The sequence below is a fragment of the Mus pahari genome, chromosome 5 (genome assembly GCF_900095145.1).
Source record: "Mus pahari chromosome 5, PAHARI_EIJ_v1.1, whole genome shotgun sequence".
Classification (NCBI taxonomy): Eukaryota; Metazoa; Chordata; class Mammalia; order Rodentia; family Muridae; genus Mus; species Mus pahari.
In genome coordinates, this window is record NC_034594.1 from 25,962,159 (window position 1) to 25,980,967 (window position 18,809).

Consider the following 18,809-nt stretch of genomic DNA (forward strand, 5'->3'; position numbering starts at 1 on the left):
ACCAGGAATGAGGGTTCTTAACAGCAGAAGGAAGATCAAAAATAAAGATGAAATTCTACAATTCCTTAAAGCCCTCTGGTTGTAAAACATTGGCAATCATTCATTGCCCAAGGCACCAAAAATAAACAGCACCATTGACTAGAGGTAACAGCCTATCTGACAAAGCTGCTAAGGAGGAAGCCTTAAAGGAAAGAGCCATCTCTGTGTTGGCCACTGTCCTAACTGTTTATACTGTTACCACAAATGCCTGGCTACGGATGTAATGTGGTTCCTATATCTTGGGTTGCCACAATCCACCTATCGTGGTGCTCCTCCTGGAGACCCTGGCAAGCTAGTCTGGATTTTGAAGTCATACTTTCCCATACAATAGTCTTAAGAAGAAGACCTCTGACTGTTCTAGGCTCATTCTAGTTCTGAGAATAAAATTAGATAGGGGTTTTCTGGGAATTTGACAAAGAAAGATCAGAGAAGAGAGGAGGCCAGGTAATATGAACCTGAGAGCGGGGTATCCCAATCTTGGGTTGTGCAGAGGATCTGTTCATAATACCTTGCTGGCTGTGTTGCCTGCTGTACTCCAGTGGAAAATTCTTCCTGGCCAAAGAGTTCATCACAACCCCATGGGGTGTCGCCTCAGTCCCAGTTTTGCCTGACCTGTTAAGGGCATTCATCTCAAAATAGGGCCTCGCTTTCTAGGAACATGAGGCAGGGCAGAGAGGAACAACAAATACCTCTCCAATCTTGAGAGGTGCTTAGGTTGGTAGAATGGCTCTGTAGGAGAGGTGTCCAGGGTGAGTGGATGCCATTCTCCCTCACTGACTGCCTGAGATTTTTAAGTCTAAGGCAAACCTGGGTAGACAGGGGAAGTCAGTTTAGGTTCCCCTGTCTTGTCTTCTTGCAAGGATGTGTCTTGGATGCAGCTTCAGCTAGTCTGGTGGAGTGTCCATGAAGACGTGCCAGGGGATGGTATAGGGGATTTGCTCCAGGCGGCTAGGCTGTTATTCTTGACTCTCCATATCAATATCAAAAGCAAAAGTGATATGATGGCTAATTGCTGTATGGCAGGCATGGCCTGCTACATCTCTTCAAAGAAACAAGGGGGATCCACTCCCCTACTAGTGGGTCAGAGAGGTCTCCTGGCCTCTGTTGCCATGGGGTCTAGCTTAGGTCCCATATGGCAGTATTAAATTACTGGTTTACTGGCATACAGATTTACTAAAACAAAAACAACCGGACATTCAGACAAATATCATCCAAAGCCAATCAGTCTTCGACTCCATGGGTTTGGGGTCCGGTGGGGGTGGGGCATCGTGGGGGTCCCAGATGAGCCCCCAGATGTTATGTCCAGATCACAAGGTCTCCACAAACCACCAGAGACTACCAGAAGTCCAACTCTTATGCAAAAGCAAAGAATCTTTATTCAAGCTCGAGGTACCCTCCTACCTCTCCAGCACAGTGGAAGGTGCTAAGTTGGTACAAGCATTGCCTATTTGTCAAGTTGGAGGAACTTTCCAACTTGGCAGTTACATAATTGGTTGATATTTGGTTGGCATACTTCTATTGGCTAGTGATGATTTCAGCTTGGTATGACCAATGGTTGCTGGCTCAATCAATCTGCTTTAGACATTAGGAACTTTCCCTTTAAGAACTAATTGTTTAGCCAGGCGGTGGTGGCACACGCCTTTAATCCCAGCACTTGGGAGGCAGAGACAGGCGGATTTCTGAGTTCGAGGCCAGCCTGGTCTACACAGTGAGTTCCAGGACAGCCAGGGCTACACAGAGAAACCCTGTCTCGAAAATACAAAAACAAAACACAAAAAACAAAAACAAAACAAAACAAAAAAAAAAAAAAACAAAAAAAGAACTGATTGGTTGTTGCTAGGAGTAGAGAGACTATTTGCCAAGAGCATTTGTGATTGTTACCAGGGTGACATGACTCCTGGAACGAGGTGAGGTTTTTTTCAATAGCTGAGTTCATTCAGAGGAGAAGTTAATCATAAAATGAAATCTGAAAGCAAAATGGAGTTTGTAATGTTAAGAGGGTTCCTTAAGTTTTAACTGAGCATTCCACAACTATGTTTTAGCCAACTAACACATATAACTGAAACCTTTTTTTAATGAAAATAGTTTTTTAATAGAATATATTCTAATTACTTTTTCCTCTCCCCTACTCTTCTCAGATATTCCCCACCTCCTCCCCTACCCAAATCCATACCCTTTCTTTCTCTCTCATTAGAAAATAAACAGACATCTAAAAAATAAAAATAAAGAAAGTCAAAAAAACAAATCAGAATAAGACAAAAATGGAAAAAAGCACAACACACAAACAAGAATAAACACACACACACACACAAACACACACACACCACAATTACACATGCAGAAATCCCATAAAAACATAAAATCAGAAACCATAATATACTTAAGCAAAATATTTATAAAGTGAAAAAATGTCAGACAAAGCACAAGAACAAAAAATACCATTGAGTTTTGTGTTATCTGTTCCTTGGCATGGGGCCTGCCTTTAAGTATGTTTTGTATACCCAGTTAGACGCAACTGGAAAAAATATTTTTTCCTTTGCAAACTGTTATCAATTGGAGATAGCTTGTGGTCAAGTAAGGAGTTTTGTGTCCATTTCCCCTCTTAGTGCTGGGACATCATCTGGCTTAGGTCCTGTGCATGTTGCCACAGTCTTTGTGAGTTTATATATGTATCAGTCTTGCTGTGTCTACGTCTTGTTTCCTTGGTGTCTTCAATCCCCACTGGCTCTTACAATCTTTCTGCCCACTCTTCTACAGACTTCCCTGAGCTCTGGAGGGAAGGATTTTATGGAGACATCCCATTTAGGACTGAGTGTTTCAAACTGTGTGATCCCATCCACTGAAGGAGGAAGCTTCTCTGATGATGGCTGAACATGGCACTGATCTATGAGTACAGCAGAATGTCATTAGGAATCATTTTATTACCCTATTCCCTTAGCACAATGGTTCTCACCCTGTGGTTGCAACTCCTTTGGGGGCTGAGGGAGGAGGCGAAATGACTCTTTCACAGGAGTCACAAATCAGATATTACATCAATTCATAATACTACCAAAATTACAGATAAAAGGTAACAGCAAAAATAATTTTATGGATGAGGGTCACCACAAGATGAAGAGCTGTGTTAAAGGGTCAAAGCATTAGAAAGACGGAAAACTAGTACTTTAGCAGAACAGTAGTATTCTCCTCTATGTGCATGGCCTGTGTAGTCTCGGGTTCTTTGCTACTCAAGGAGAATCCAGTATTGGTTCCACCTCATGTAGTAGAACATAAATTCAATCAGATAGTGGCTTGGGGAGCCTGTGCTTCTTTATACTCAGGTAATATTATTTCGTTCTCATATTTCTGACAGGGTGGAAGGCTAATTATAGTTCCATAAGCAAACTTAAGTTGTTTAACATTGAAGACATGATATAGAGTAGAAAGCATGGTTTTCAGATGGTGTTACAGGCTAAAATCTAAACAGAATTCAGGGATAGAATTGTAGCTCTTTAAGTTAGGAATGATGGTAGAGTACTTTATCCAATTGATGGACTAGATTTTAACTGTATATCATACTTTGTAATTTACATGACTGTTATGGTTCTGTTCAATTTGCATCTGAGAGAGGAGAGTTTGGTTCTTGTTGCTGGTTTGTTTTGCTTTGTTTTAAAATTGAACAGATAAGATGAGATGTAGATGGTAGTTCTGATGCTTTGATGGGAATCTGTGTTTACATCGCTGAGGTTCTTGCCCTCAATTGTTTTATGATCTATCAATAAAGTTGCCAGTACCCAATGGCTGAGCATGGGGCAGGACACTGAGAGTTCAGCAGGTAGGATGCAGAGAGAGAATGGGGAGGACTGGGGAGAAAAGAAGGGAATACAGCAGTGACGGAAAAAAGTCCAACCAGCCATATGAGTTTTGGGGGAAGTGGCCACCGGTCTGGGCCTGGGGTAGCAGGGCAGAATTAGAAGTGCCCAGACATTGAGTTAGCCAAGGCATTTTAAAAATAACTGGTGTGGGTGTGTGTTTTCTATTCAGGGATCTAAGATAGCCCTTGGGCAGGTGCACAAGTGCAACCAGCCAGGAACATGAAGCCATGTAGCCAGGAACTCCCACAACTTTTGTGCCACTAGTGCATCATATATCTTGCAGGCAGGTCATCATGGTAGATTGAAGGTATATAGCTTGGTTAGTTCTCCTTTGGTAGCTTCTAGTACCATGAACACTAATCAGTAGGTGTGGAGGCTCTAGGTAGGAACCAGTTTCACTTCTCTGTATTCGATTTGTTATATAGGTGTTGTCTTCAGCAACAGGGCCTTACCATCAGTCTGTGGACTGATGATGCTGTATTTACTGTTTAGCCCAATCTAATTTGCCACATATACAGTCTGCCTTCTTGGTCTTCCTCTCTTCACTTCTCTATCACTAAAGTAAACCTGAAGCTATGCAGTTTTTCTAAGTGTATTTCTATCTGTTTTCAATTGAGCTTTTAATTTGGTTTGAATTCATCTTTTTCTTATGAGATCTTGCAGATGGCAATAAAATCTAGGCAATATTCTTCTACCTATTGAGTTAATACTATCATATAGTTATATATATATACATGATAAGTATATGTCTGATACTCAAACAAACAGCATTTAACTAATTTTTAAACATACTCTTAAATATTGTATTCTACTATGTAATAACTATTGTTCACATTGACCCTGAACTCATGGAAAGCTTATCTCCTAAGCAAACCCTAACTCTACCATATTGCCCTTTGTTGATTCATAATCTTTTTAAAGTTATTTACATCAGGGAAAACTTAGGGCCAGCTATTGTAAATAGGCAATATGCCTTCTAATTCTCTTAAAATAGTCTTATGATTTCTCTTTCCATTTTAAACTTTCTTGAAATTTATTTTTTAAAGAAATCAAGTTTTTCTCATATGGACTGGTACTCTGTCTGATTTTGTTAACCACGTTCTTATAATGTTATTATACTTCTCTATTTTTGTATTTTAGAAAATTATACGTGGTGTATAAACTCCTTCACTTTCTGGATTTTACATTTATTTTACAAAATTAATTTGAGGTTTTTGTAGTACCTACATGTACCCTATGATGTTAGCACCCATGACCAAGGCATTGATTCTTTAGAGATAGCAGAATAGTGATTTTATAATCTCTCAGCTTATTATCTATACTTATCATCTATAGGACTTATGTGAACAGAACTTTGCTTCACTATTTATTCAGAGAAAACTTGAATGGAAAGGCAAAATAAATCCTTGATTCTGATTTCTTTTTAAGTTAAGTTCTGGAAAACTTCCTTTTTTTTTTTTTTTTTTTTTTTTTTTTTTTTTTTTTTTTTTTTTTTTTTTTTTTTTTTTTTTTTTTTTTTTTTTTTTTTTTTTTTTTTTTTTTTTGGAACCCTCCTAAGATATCAATCCCCTTGCTTTGTTTATCTTATTAGGAATTGATGGATGTGAACATAATCTCTGTGTTTTGATACATTTCAAATACTCTTCATTAGAATTCCCATGAGCTACAATGAAGACCAGGACAGCAAAATATCCTTAAAAGTGCAATAGTGGCACTTATATCATATTGGTAACTTAGACTTGAACTTTCCAGAATCATAAGCTAAATAATTTCTCTTTCCTTCCTACATACCTTGTGTTGGGTAGTTTGTTCTAGTGATATTAAGAGTTAATAATAACGGGGTTTTAAATACTTAAATTCCCAATTAAGCCTTTGTTATCTGACATGTCATTTAATATTTTTCCAGCATAACAAGTATAGCAGTTGTAGGTATATTTTGTCCATAGACAAAAGCTGCACTATTTTTGTAGAATCTCAAAGTAAAAATATTCACCTTGTTAAAGGATTGCAAGGTTCATAATTAATAGCATGTAAGAAAGGCTGCATGTGACCAACCAAAGCTGACAATATTGCCCACCATAGCCTTGTTACTTAAGTTATTAGGGTCTAAATATTCCATTTCCAGATAGCTTCGTTTCACATGGGTGATACCAATTGTTCATATTGGTTTTGGTTTTATTGTTGTTTGTTTGTTTTACTAACAGCAATTGGATGGAAATGAGCTCATGACCACTCTTAGATATAGATGAGAAAGATGTTAATGTAGATATGAGGGAAAGTCCAGGAGCATCTGGAAAGATCCAGACTGAACAGGGACATGGGGAATGGATGGAGAGAGGAAGAGAAGAGATAGAAAATGAGAGAGGGCAAGAGAGTGAACCAGGAGATAAGTGCAGAGGACCAAAGGAAGAGCCAAATAGGCTAGGAGAGTGCATGGCCAAAATGGCTTCTATACGAATCAGAAGCTAGGAAAGGGAAGCCCAACTCCTGGGCTGGAGAGCTTCAGGGTGGGCGGGATGAGAAGTGCAAAGAGGATCCACAGGTACCCAGTGACACTTGTCATGGGTTTCTTTAAGACCTGACAATTATAATGCAGTCTTTATAATAATAGGGCCTGTCTAGTTTTTGGAATCTGCCACATCTGGGACAGTATAAGGAATTCAAAAAAAAAATACAGTTCTAATTTTTAGCATATTTTTGTGACCCAACACAAAATTCTTATTATGAAATTTTGTTATTTCTTGGGAACATATGTATTTTTCTATGGAATTTAGGACTTTGTCCTCCACGTTTTATCTCTGTGAGTCATTACAGCCACACAAGTTTTATCTCTGTGAGTTATTACATGACACACGAGAAAAGAAAGGCAACATGATAATCACTAAGTCCTCGTAAATAACATGTTCTACAAATTAGTAGATAATAGTAATGAACAGAAATAGCCATTGTCTTAGTCAGTGTTTCTATTCCTGCACAACATCATGACCAAGAAGCAAGTTGGGGAGGAAAGGGTTTATTCAGCTTACACTTCCTTACTGCTGTTCATCACCAAGGAAGTCAGGACTGGAACTCAAGCAGGTCAGAAAGACAGGAGCTGATGCAGAGGCCATGGAGGGATGTTCTTTACTGGCTTGCTTCCCCTGGCTTGCTCAGCCTGCTCTCTTATAGAACCCAAGACTATCAGCCCAGGGATGGTCCCACCCACAAGGAGCCTTTCCCCCTTGATCACTACTTGAGAAAATGCCTCACAGCTGGATCTCATGTAGGCACTTCCTCAACTAAAGTTCCTTTCTCTGTGATAACTCCAGCTGTGTCAAGTTGACACAAAACTAGCCAGTACAGCCATTATATGTGACACATATATCAGGGATCTATTAACATATTCACTGAAACTGTAATGACTAGCACTCAGTCTCAGTTTGGTACAGAAAGCATAGGGGAGTATGTGATGAGTGCAACCTTCAGAAAGCCAGGTTGGTTTCTCTTTTCCCCTAGGTCAGTTATATCTAGTTCAAAGCCCTATAAATTTAACTATTGTAATATGAATGTTATGAGTTAGATGCTCTCTTGTAAAACATTTATTTTGTTATAATTTATACATTTTTATTCATCACTGTGCAAGCTGATTGTTAACACAAAGAATACACTAAATAAAAGAAGATGAAAACTGGCAGATTCTCTTCTGTCACCTAATACTGACAAGTAATTATAAAAACACATGGCCATAAGGTCTAGACAATTGAAAATACATAATTGCTACTGCTACTATACTGCACAAATGATACTTAAACATGGTGTAATAATGACAGTTAGAATCATCCTCATATAAACTTTGCTGAAAATATAATCTTACAAAGAAGAAGGGCAGGTTTCTTAATCTGTGAATGGTACTATGAAGCACCCCAGTTCCTTGGAGATTCTGTGGGTTGGCCTCTTTGGGTTGTTTTTCTTTTGAAGTAACTGTTCCCATTATTAAGTCAGAAATAGCATAATTCATAATGAATGTACCCAACACACTACTCATACCTTTGGATTTTGGGTCAATTTCCCAACTGTGCTATGATAGGTGTCTTCTAGAAAGACAGACATTCATTGAAATGTTTTCCCACCTGTATCTAGCACTAGCGTATACATCACAGAGTCACTCTAATATGTTCATCTTTAGTTAAAGGCTATTTTCAATTACTATGACTGAAGTGGCTATTCCTGGTTGTCAATTTGACTATATCTGTAATGAACTACAATCCAGAATTGGAAGGCTCGTCTGTGATCCTGATCTTGAGGCTCGGAGATACAAGTTTCTGATCTGGATCTTGGCATGGAAGATCTTAAGGCATAGTGGCTGTGAAAAACTTTGCCCCAGGCAAGGTAGTACAGGCCTTTAATCCCAGGAGACTGAGACAAGGAGATCTGTGAGCTCAAGGTCAGCATGGGACAAAGCAAGTCGAAGATCCAGGTGTGGTGGTACATACCTTTAATCTGGGCCACACCTTCTGCAGGAGACCTACATAAGGACATTGGAAGAAGGAAGATTCTTCCCCTGTGTGCCTTGTGGGACTGAGCAACTGCTAGATCCTTGGACTTCCATTACAGCTGCTGCTGACCATTGTTGGGGAGTTGGATTACAGACTGTAAGTCATCAACAAACTCCCTTCCTATATAGAGTCTACCCATAAGTTCTGTGACTCTAGAGAACCCTGACTAATACAATGACAAAACAGAAAAATCAAAGTATAAGAAGACATTACTCAACCAATGCACCAGCACCAACAGTGTTCCAGTTCAATGCAAAGGAGGATGAAGAGGAGGATGAAGAGGAGGAGGGAGAGGTGGAGGAAGAGGAAATGATAAATATTAAGCTGTCAAGAGAAAATTTGGTTCCTAAATGTTCGTGCAAAAAGAAATAAAAACACAAATTATAATTTTATTGGAAATGTTAGTAGATTAACTTTTGTGTGGAAATAATCCTCTCATGAGTTTAGTAATCCAACTAGCCTTTGTCCAAATCAGAAAGCCTCATTCTTTCTTAATTTAAACAAAGATCACCAAACAGTAACACAACTGAAGTCAAAACAAGTTTGTTCATTTATTTTCCTCATTGTCTCAGAATGTACTAAGCATATATCAGATCTCAAAGTTTCCAAGAAGTTTAAAGAATTTATTACTTAGACATCAAGAGTCAAGGGTGGGATGGGGGCTTAAGTTCACTATGTTCTTCCACTATAAAAAAAATACCATAATTATGAAAAAAGAAACTCTTTAAATTTGAGATAAAAACATAATCAGTGTCTTCCTGATTAGCTCTGTGTCCCAAAACTCTGAACCCAACAAATCTCTCTCTCTCTCTCTCTCTCTCTCTCTCTCTCTCTCTCTCTCTCTCTCTCTCTCTCTCTCTGTTGCCTAAAGATGTTTTGACCCTTAGGATTATATTTTTCCTGCTATGAATCAGCATAAATTTATGGTTAATTTCAAATGTATCAAGAATCTGCTCCTGTTAGGGTTAAGATATCAGATGCCCTTCCTTAGGGGTAGTTGAGAGCCAGCACAGTGGAAAATATTGACAAACAAACGGTTCAACACAGATATGCAGCAACCTCGGATACAACACACATAAAGTGTTAGCAATCAATATCCTCCTAAGTCAGGGCTTCAGGAACTGAACAACCGGAGCAAACAGGACAACACTGCAGGGGTCCTGACACCAAGGTGTAATTTTTGTTTTGTTTTGTTTTTTGGTTTTTCGAGACAGGGTTTCTCTGTATAACTCTGGCTGTCCTGGAACTCACTCTGTAGACCAGGCTGGCCTCGAACTCAGAAATTCGCCTGCCTCGGCTGCCCAAGTGCTGGGATTAAAGAGGTGCGCCACTAACGCCCAGCTCAAGGTGTACTTTTATTCTGGAGTCGAAACTGCATTGGCAAGAGTGGCGGAGATGCTACAGGAACTTAGCGATGCTCATAGAACCTCCACTAAGAGCTAAAGGGCCCCACTTTAGTGACCAATGCAAGGAGACGCTCTTTGAACCCCGCCCCCTCCCGAAAAAGGCAACGGAGGGGGCTGGAATTGGAGTAGGGTGACTGCGTCATCTTGCTGTCACCCAATCACAATGACCGAAAAGGCAAGGGCTTCAGTAAGAGGAAGGATGTTCACTTCCGCTTCTGGCGGAACCTTTAGAGTCGGGTAAAAGAGGCCGAAGAGAAACCTCTCTTCTGTATCGCATAGCTGTAGCGGCATCTGGTATGATTTAATTTTGTGCGCGGCTGTTGGGCTTCACTCTTTCTACAAGTGTTTTAATTTGACCCTGCCCAAACTAAAGATGGCGGCGTAGGCGTGGAGCCGACCATAGAGTCTCCGGGCTAGAGAGGCCCAGGCGGACCGCGGGCGGAGAAGCCGGGCCAGGCCGGTTGGCCAGGGAAGGAAGTTCGTAATCGGGCCGGTGCTCCGTGGTTCCTGCGTCTGCGTGAAGATGGTAGAAGAGAGAGTCCGCGTGGTTCGCTGCGGCGGCAGCCGGCTGAACTTCAGGAGGGCCGTGTTCTCCGTGGATTCCAAGTATGCAGTAGGCCGCGGGCCCACAGGGCTCCGGACACCGCGGGCCGGGGAGGGGATTGCGCGGCGCGGCGCGACCAAGGTCGGGCTGTGAGGCTGGAGTCGGCGGCGCCGCGCGGCCCCGCAGCCGCCCGGCTTTGCTGCTGCGTCTGTGTGCCTTGCACCCCGGACTCCACCTGCGGGAAGGTTGGGGGTTCCAGGGGGAGGGCAGGTGTCTACAAGGGACTAGGAGCCGCTCGGTTGGAAAATGGTCCCTCTCTGTATGTGCACCGGTTTGCCCATGCAGACTAATGTCCAAGTGTGGAACGTTTTGGATTTCTAAATCATTAATGATCCAGCCTTTTCCCGCAGAAAAACATCATTATTACCAGCCTCCCCTCCGCTTTTGAGTTTTACATAAAAACTGATGTTAGCTCCGTAGGAGAAAGTGTCTATATGCACACAACTTTTACAACTGTGGCTTTCAGTTCGCTGCTGGTCAGTGGGCATTGTTGCTGCTACGTTGTATCATCTAGAAGAGGTGTGTCGTGGGGGTAGTTTTTCAGAACAATCTGAATGTAGAGGTACCTAGGCTCAGATGTTTGATTGCTTGATCCCCAAGTGGAGCAATTGATCCTGAAGGATTAGGAGGCAGACCCTCGTTGGGAGAGGTGTGCCACAGGGGGCAGGCTTGAAGGTTTCAAAAGCCTAATCCATTCTCAGCTCTCTGCACGGGGATGTCTCCTGTACTGCTCCAGCACCATGCCTCACACACACACACACCACGCTCTCCACTGCAGTGGTCATGGATTCTAACCTCTGCAACTGTGACCTGCAAATGGTAAACCCCCTTTCTATTTTGGAAAGGTTAAGATAGTTTTGGTGGAAGGTGTACTCTCCCAAAATACCCTGCCAGTATACTTACCAGTGTAGGGGGTTTTGTTGAAATTGTTTTATGAATTAAAGGGATAAAATGGGCATAGAGGAGTTGTCACAGTTCTGCCCCTTCAAATTCATCCTTATACCCATTTACACCCTTCATTGAACTGTGCCACACCTTGTCTGTTAAATGAGGTGTTTGGTCCATCTCATTTTCCAAGTCTGATAGGATTTTTTTTTTTTTTTTAAGCTTTGGTCAACTGTTTGATCTTTAACTACCGGAGCTGACAAAATCAAGACAAACTAACTCACTGTGTGGTGAGGAATAGAAGTCAGTAGTAGATGTTTGAAAGCCTAGGTGCTTTTAAGACTTTGTTGCTTCATAGTGACAAAGATGAAGATTGCAGAGGGCTACTATCTGTTGTTATATGCTTTTCTATTGCCATTAGAGAATACTGGGATCAAAGGAACTTATAAAACAAAAAGTTTAATTTGGGGTTCACAATTGCAGAGGTTAGAATCCATGACCATCGTAGTGGAGTGCATGGTGGGGTATTGTGTGTGTGTGTGTGTGTGTGTGTGTGTGTGTGAGGCATGGTGCTGGAGCAGTACAGGAGACATCCCTGTGCAGAGAGCTGAGAATGGATTAGGCTTTTGAAACCTTCAAGCCTGCCCCCTGTGGCACACCTCTCCCAATGAGGGTCTGCCTCCTAATCCTTCAGGATCAATTGCTCCACTTGGGGCCAGAACATTCAAAAGTCTGAGCCTGTGGGGACCGTTCCATTCTCATTTAAACACCCACATTAGACTAAGCCAAGCCGAGAAGGTTGTGTATTGGTTGTTCTATGAATGGCCTCCCTTATAGGTACACAGTTGTATCCAAAAGGGTAGGTTGGCTTGCTTTGTTTTTTGTTTTCACTTAATGTTGTGGAGATTGGACCTTGCACATACTAGACAAGCACTCTACTACTGAGACCTGCTTCCCAGCACCTGTTTCACCCTTTGTGAGCACCCACTCTTCTGTCTATTTTCATTGGGGAGGGGTCTCACTGAGTTGCTCAGGTTGATTTTGAACTTGCTATGTAGTCCAGGAAGCCTGTGATGCTCCTGCCTCAGCTTCATAAGAGGGTGAAGTTACAGGCCTGGGTCATCAGGCCCAACTTAGAGAAATGTATTTTACTGTTTAGTCAAAAAAACCCTTTGGTTTTGTTTTGTTTTGTTTTGTTTGTATCTTATTTACAGTGAGTTAAGGTCAAGTTTGTAGAGTTAACATAGTATGAATATAAAACCTAACTGTGTTAACCACTCATGGAAGCTAAGAACTCCTTAGGAATGGTCCAGGCTACAGATTTTAGCCTCTTAACTAAAGTACTCAGGATCATGGGCTAGTCATGAAGAATACAAAACACTACAGGTGCTTTGTAGTGATTGCTTTCCCGAGCTTATTACACATAGAACCGATGTATCTTAGGCATACCATCAATTAGAAACCACATTATGGCTTCAAAGCTGTGCACAGATAAGCAACCCAGTATCGTCGGCATCATATTTCTTAGGAAAGAGTGACGTGCAGGTTGCTTTGGCAGCACAGAGAATCGTCTGACCGGGTTCTCAGTGATCTGAGCCTTCCACAGTGAGGAAAGTGAGATATGGTTGACACAGAGCAAAATTCTTTCCTGGGCTTTTCTTAGGTAAGTTCTGTTATGAATGTAACCACTTTGATTATGAAGGAGCATCTTGTTTGTGGGAAAAAGCCACAACTATAAGATGATTTAGGCAAAATTAGTACTTCAGCAATTAGAAAGAAGATAGATATGTCTACAAGAGTGACCTGGACCTCACCATTGAGAGCACAGCCTTTTACTCAGCATTTGTGAGCTGGTGTCTCCAGTTAGCAAGGGAGAATTGGGTTGTTTGCAGCATAATGTTGTATCATCTCATAGTCTTTTCTGCATTAGTAGAACATCTCATATCCTCATCTCATATCCTCATAAGGTTGATAATAATATACACACTTGAATATACAATTCTTTTTTTTTTATGTTTTAAGATTTATTTCATGTATGTGAGTACACTGTAGCTGTCTTCAGACACACCAGAAGAGTGCATCAGATCCCATTACAAATGGTTGTGAGCCACCATGTGGTTGCTGGGAATTGAACTCAGGACCTCTGGAAGAGCAGTCAGTGCTCTTAACCACTGGGCCATCTCTCCAGCCTGAATATACAATTCTTAAGCTATTTTGAAGGGTATCTGCATGTTGTTATCTTTATAACGGGCCATAAAATGATTATACTATCTGTATAACGTGTGAGACTTAGATCTCTCTCTGTCTCTTTTCCAGGTATATCTTCTGTGTCTCGGGAGACTTTGTCAAGGTCTATAGCACGGCCACAGAAGAGTGTGTGCACATTCTGCATGGGCACACAAATCTGGTGTCTGGAATCCTCATCAACCCCAGCAACCATCTGCAGGTGCCAGCTTGAAATTGAACATGTGTCCATTTTTACTGTTAGCAGAAACAGTTAGGTTAAATTTGCAGTGGGTGCATCTGTAGGTTCTCCTATTCGAGGTATCTTTTCAGTTTTCTGAGAGTGGAAAGAGGTCCACAGCCTAGAACTACACTGCCCAAGGGATATTTTGTGAACCATCTCAACTGCATGATGCTAATAGCTGTTACTTGATAAGGTTGTTTTTATCTATATGAGGTTCTGAAATATAGGTGCAGTTAAATGGATTCTTGATTATTCGGTCCCCATATAGCAGTGGCATTGTGACTATCCAAACATGTGCCCGTAAGTTCCAGTTTTTAAAAAATGAAATGTATTTCAATATTTTGCTCTTGCTATAAGTTTTAACAAGTTCCTATTTCCTGTCTTAGTCATAGCAACATGGAGGCTATTGCTTGGTTTTGAAAAGATTGACATTGCCACCCATAACTGTGCCATAAAAGACATAGGGCATAAAATAACACTCCAGTTTTCTCTCTTAAGTTCTCCATGTTCTGCTCTTAAAAATCAGAGTCAAATAACTCTTTTGTATGATCCAGTTATATTTTGTATTCCTATATTACATATTTATCCCTTGCAGGCTTTTAATGAAAAAAGTGTTCTTCAGTTAAAATCATATTTATTAAGTATTATTATAACTTTTGTTGGTAGACAAAAAACCATATATACACATTGTATAAGTTTTCTCTTAAAGTCAGAAGAATTTTTAAAATACTTGATTCATTTTTTGAGAATTTCATACATTATATTTGATAATATGCACCCCAGATCCACCCTCCTTTCCAGATACACCAACTGTATTCTCTCCCGCCACCCTCTCTCTTAAGAGAAAATCCTATTAGTGCTGTCTATGAGGCCCCACACAGATGTGCAGTCTTATCAGCAGGTTGGGGTGAGGTTGCAGGATAACAATTGTGTGAACCTGAGAGGTCTCTATTTTGACAATACTTATATATTTTTAACTGTTTTGTTAATCCTTATATATGAGTCTTGGATAAAATATCTGGCTTTATTTTCTACCTAAGATAATTATTTTGCTTGAGAAGATAATATTGTTTTACTCAAATTCTTGTTATTTTTAATCTGTGAATTCATGATTCAGTTCACAAAAAATGTCAAAGTGGCCCTTTTCTTCAAATTAAAGTTGTTTATAAACCTTATAAACAAGTTATCTTCTGTGAAACCGAAGTAAAGCTAAGCATTTTTAACAGACATAATCCTATATGTTACTAAGGGCTGTGCTTACCAAGAATGGTCCACAGACTAGTGTTCTGACACTGTCAGGCCTTCTGTCGTGATGTGCAGCAAAGACAGAGAGTCCTGGGACTCAGCACCATGGAGTTGCCATAGAGTCTCAGTGTGCAAGAATTCCTACTGTGTTTGTTTAAAGTATTGGTCCTTAATGGATTGGGTTTAAACAGAGGAGTGTTCTCATCATTTCAGGAACTTTTTTTAATGCTTAGGTAAGATGAATGCAGTGACACCAGTGAAAAGGAATTGGGCTTTGGATAAATAAGCGTGAATTCTTGAGTGCTCTTCACTCAGCTCCATACCATATCCCACTGCGGAGTAGAGTGTTGATTCCCACCTCCTTCATTTCTGTTTAAAAGCTGAAACTGTTAGATTGTTTTATTTGATGATTTTGCAGAAACCACTGGTTGGTTTCCTTTGTTTCAAATACTTTGGGCAGAAACTGTTTCGTGTTTGGGGAAATGTTTGTTTTACTGTGCAGTCTGAATCTGATACTTTTTGAGCATCATGTTGGGGCTCACAACGCTTTACATTTAAATTTTAAATAGAGATATTCAACTTTTATGAATTTAACTACCTCTTCAACACCAACCATGAGATAATGCACAACAAACAGGACCCAGTCCTTTCTGCCTTTGATTGTCATTGGGTTTCCTTGGAATGGTGTTTAATCTGTCTTGTACCGTTTTGCCCTTTAGCTCTACTCTTGTTCCTTTGATGGCACAATTAAGCTGTGGGACTATCTTGATGGCATTCTGATAAAGGTATGTGTATTGATCTTTAGTTCTCTCTAATCTTTAAGAGACTTACTGAACAAGTTAAGGAACCTAACATTATTTTTTTAAAATGCATAATTTGAACTATATAAAAATTTCAAGATCCTACCATAAAAAGAAGACTGATAAGCACTGAGAGAAAGTATTTTACTCACCAATAAGAAACAACTAGTTAGGCCCACAGCATGGGAGATAAGTATGCATGGGCACTGAAGGGGCAGCTCCACGGTGGAGGGTCCATGTGCAGCCCTGGCTGCTGTCCCAGCGTTTTCAGGGACGACTGGGGGAGTCGAAAGTAAGCTAGGAATTGACATGACCGAAAAAGAAATACCAGTTACCATGAGGAGGTAATTCATCCTATTAATTTTAGCAGTGTAAATTTAAACAAGTGGAGTGATTTTTTTCCCCTTGCTAAAATTCACATTGAGTGCAGGTATGAGTACAATTTAGACAGATTTTTATATGTGCACTCGATGAGAGGAAAACAAAAATTACAGTACTTTTTTCTATAAGAATTTACATCTTTGAAATATCTTGTTATATTTAAATTATATCATTGAAAGATCTTGTTATGTACTCCTTAAATTATAGTGGGAAAAATCTATATAACCTGATATTAGATAAAATTATTATAGGTTGCAATCATTGAAAAGCCAAGAAGGTATATAAAAGATAAATCATCAAATAGTGTACATGGCCTCTATAGACAGGTACTCTCTTGAGGTAAAAAAAAACCTTAAATTGCACCATGAGTTCTGTGTTCTGCTGGAGGAGCTAGATACTGCGTGGAGTGACTCATTTTCTCTTTCAGACTTTCACGGTTGGACCTAAACTCCACGCCTTCTTTATTCCTCCCCACGCGGAAGATTCCGTCTTCCTTACAATAAGTAAAGAAGAGCCAGGTACAGCATAGTGCGCTTAATTTGTTTTTTTGTGGGACACCAAATGAATCTTTACAGTTTACAAAGTTACAAGGGTCCCGACACTAGTTTTAGTCTCAGGCTAGTGGGTTTTGAGTTGACATGTGAATTGCTGTCATTATCCTTTGGTGAGGCTTTTTAGTTCTGAGGTCTTCAGTGTTTAATGATTACCATGGAAGCGGGGAGAGAATGGTGGACTCGGAGTTCTGTGCTAAATCCAGGCAAGAATTTGTCTTTCTGCTGAATTTTAATATGTTATTATTATATTTTCTTCATTGGGAGCCTAACTTGTAATGACTGAGCCATCTCTCCAGCCCTTAATAATAAGCATCATAGTCCCTTTATTTGTTGATCTTGACTTATAGCAAATAATATAGATAAAAATTGATATAAAGAACCAGTACTGCAGCTGAATTATTATTCTGTTTACTAGCATCAAAACTATCACATATCAGGATTCCAGGAATGTTTACAACATTGTCAACAATTACAGATAGTTTTTCTCCATCATAGAATTTGGTTTAACAGAATACTGACATGAAGTTACCCAAAGAAAGTTTTAAATGCTGGGATTCAAGAGGACTACTCTCCATAAGATACAGTTGTATTAGAATTAAAAGTTCAAAGAAGCCTTAATATAGTGACTATAGACAGTCAGCTGAACTGCCCAAGATTTAGTCCTTTATGTAAAAATATACAAGCACATGCAGATCTTTAGTATGAAAATTGCTTTCATTTTTTACTAAATGGTGTAACTGTGTGTACACAAAGAATTGCTTTAAAATCACATATGGTTGAATATTAGTAACATTTGATTTATGTGCCTATTTTATGCTCATCTGTCAGTGTTATATATAATAAGCCATAGCTAACTTACATACATGTATGTACATACAATTATATATGTAGAGTCAAGAAGTCCACTCCAAATGTCTTCCTTTATCTCTCCACTTAATTTTTGAGACATGTTCTTTCTCTTCACCTGTAGTCTGGTGATTGAGCTAAACTAGCAGCCCCCCCAAGTCCCAGGGATCCTCCTGACTGGACACCTGTTGTTGTGCTGGCTTTTGGAATTGCAACAAACTCCGATTACAACAGGAGCAAACTCAGGTTTTCATGAGTTCATGGAAGCACTAATGGGCGGTCTCCCTAGCCACACAGCACAGAAAGCTCTCGTGTGGCTTTCTTCCTTTGGCTGCTTAACTCACCAATACTATATTCATTTTTCAGTCCCATTTTATTTTTATTTATTGGGATCTTTTTTTTTTTTTTTGAGACAGTTCTTTATAGTTTTATAGTTGTGCTTATCCTGGAACTCACTATGTAGACCAGGCTGACTTCAAACTCACAGAGAATGTCCTCCCTCTGCCTCTCCTTTCAAACCTAACCCTGACCCTGCTGGGATTAAAAGTGTGTGCCCACACAGACCCACTTTAAAGTGCAGCTGAGTACTTTGGGACATAAAACACTCCTGTGTAAGTTTTTTGTTTCTGCAGAGAGCCAGGAATGTCCAGGAGTTACGGATTTAGACTCCAGTCAAATGAAGAGTTCAAGGACTTGAGTAATGAAATGTCTCAGCAGTTGAGAGCACTTGCTGCCCTTCCAGAGGGCCTGTGCTTGGCTCCCTTCACACTTGTGGTACATTTTGTTCAAAATGTCCTACAGTTGCAGTCTTGTTATTTGAGTGTGCATATAGCTGTTTCGAATGATTAAGTGTATGTGCTTTAAAGAAACTTTGTAAGAAATGACTTCCTCTGGCCAGATATATTTCAGCTGGTATCAGTGAAGCTGCCCAAATCAACAAGCCAGGACGTGGAAGCAAAGGAGCTCACCTTTGTCTTGGATTACATAAACAGGTCCCCCAAGTGCATTGCCTTCGGAAATGAGGTACGTTTGTTCTGTTGGTTTCTGTTTATATGTGAAATCTGTTCCCTGAATGTAGAGTCCACGTTGGACGCCAAATGTAGTGTTCCTGCCTGCACGCAGACCGGCNNCTTGTCTGCATGGGCAGAACACCTTGGGGTGGGTTCGCACTCTTGCCTGCTGAACCCACTGTGGAT

At 40.2% G+C, this 18,809-nt stretch overlaps 1 protein-coding gene across 1 annotated transcript in view; it reads left to right on the top strand.

Annotated features, from left to right (window-relative positions):
* Positions 1 to 10,000: 10,000 nt before the first annotated feature.
* Positions 10,001 to 18,809, top strand: part of Wdr75 (WD repeat domain 75) — a 27,432-nt gene continuing 18,623 nt past the window's right edge. Inside the window, exons 1-5 of the mRNA XM_021197655.2 lie at positions 10,001 to 10,437; positions 13,637 to 13,766; positions 15,752 to 15,817; positions 16,641 to 16,731; positions 18,512 to 18,636. Of these exons, the coding sequence (XP_021053314.1) occupies positions 10,355 to 10,437; positions 13,637 to 13,766; positions 15,752 to 15,817; positions 16,641 to 16,731; positions 18,512 to 18,636 (495 nt within the window). The 5' untranslated portion in view covers positions 10,001 to 10,354. The remainder of the gene's footprint in view (positions 10,438 to 13,636; positions 13,767 to 15,751; positions 15,818 to 16,640; positions 16,732 to 18,511; positions 18,637 to 18,809) is intronic.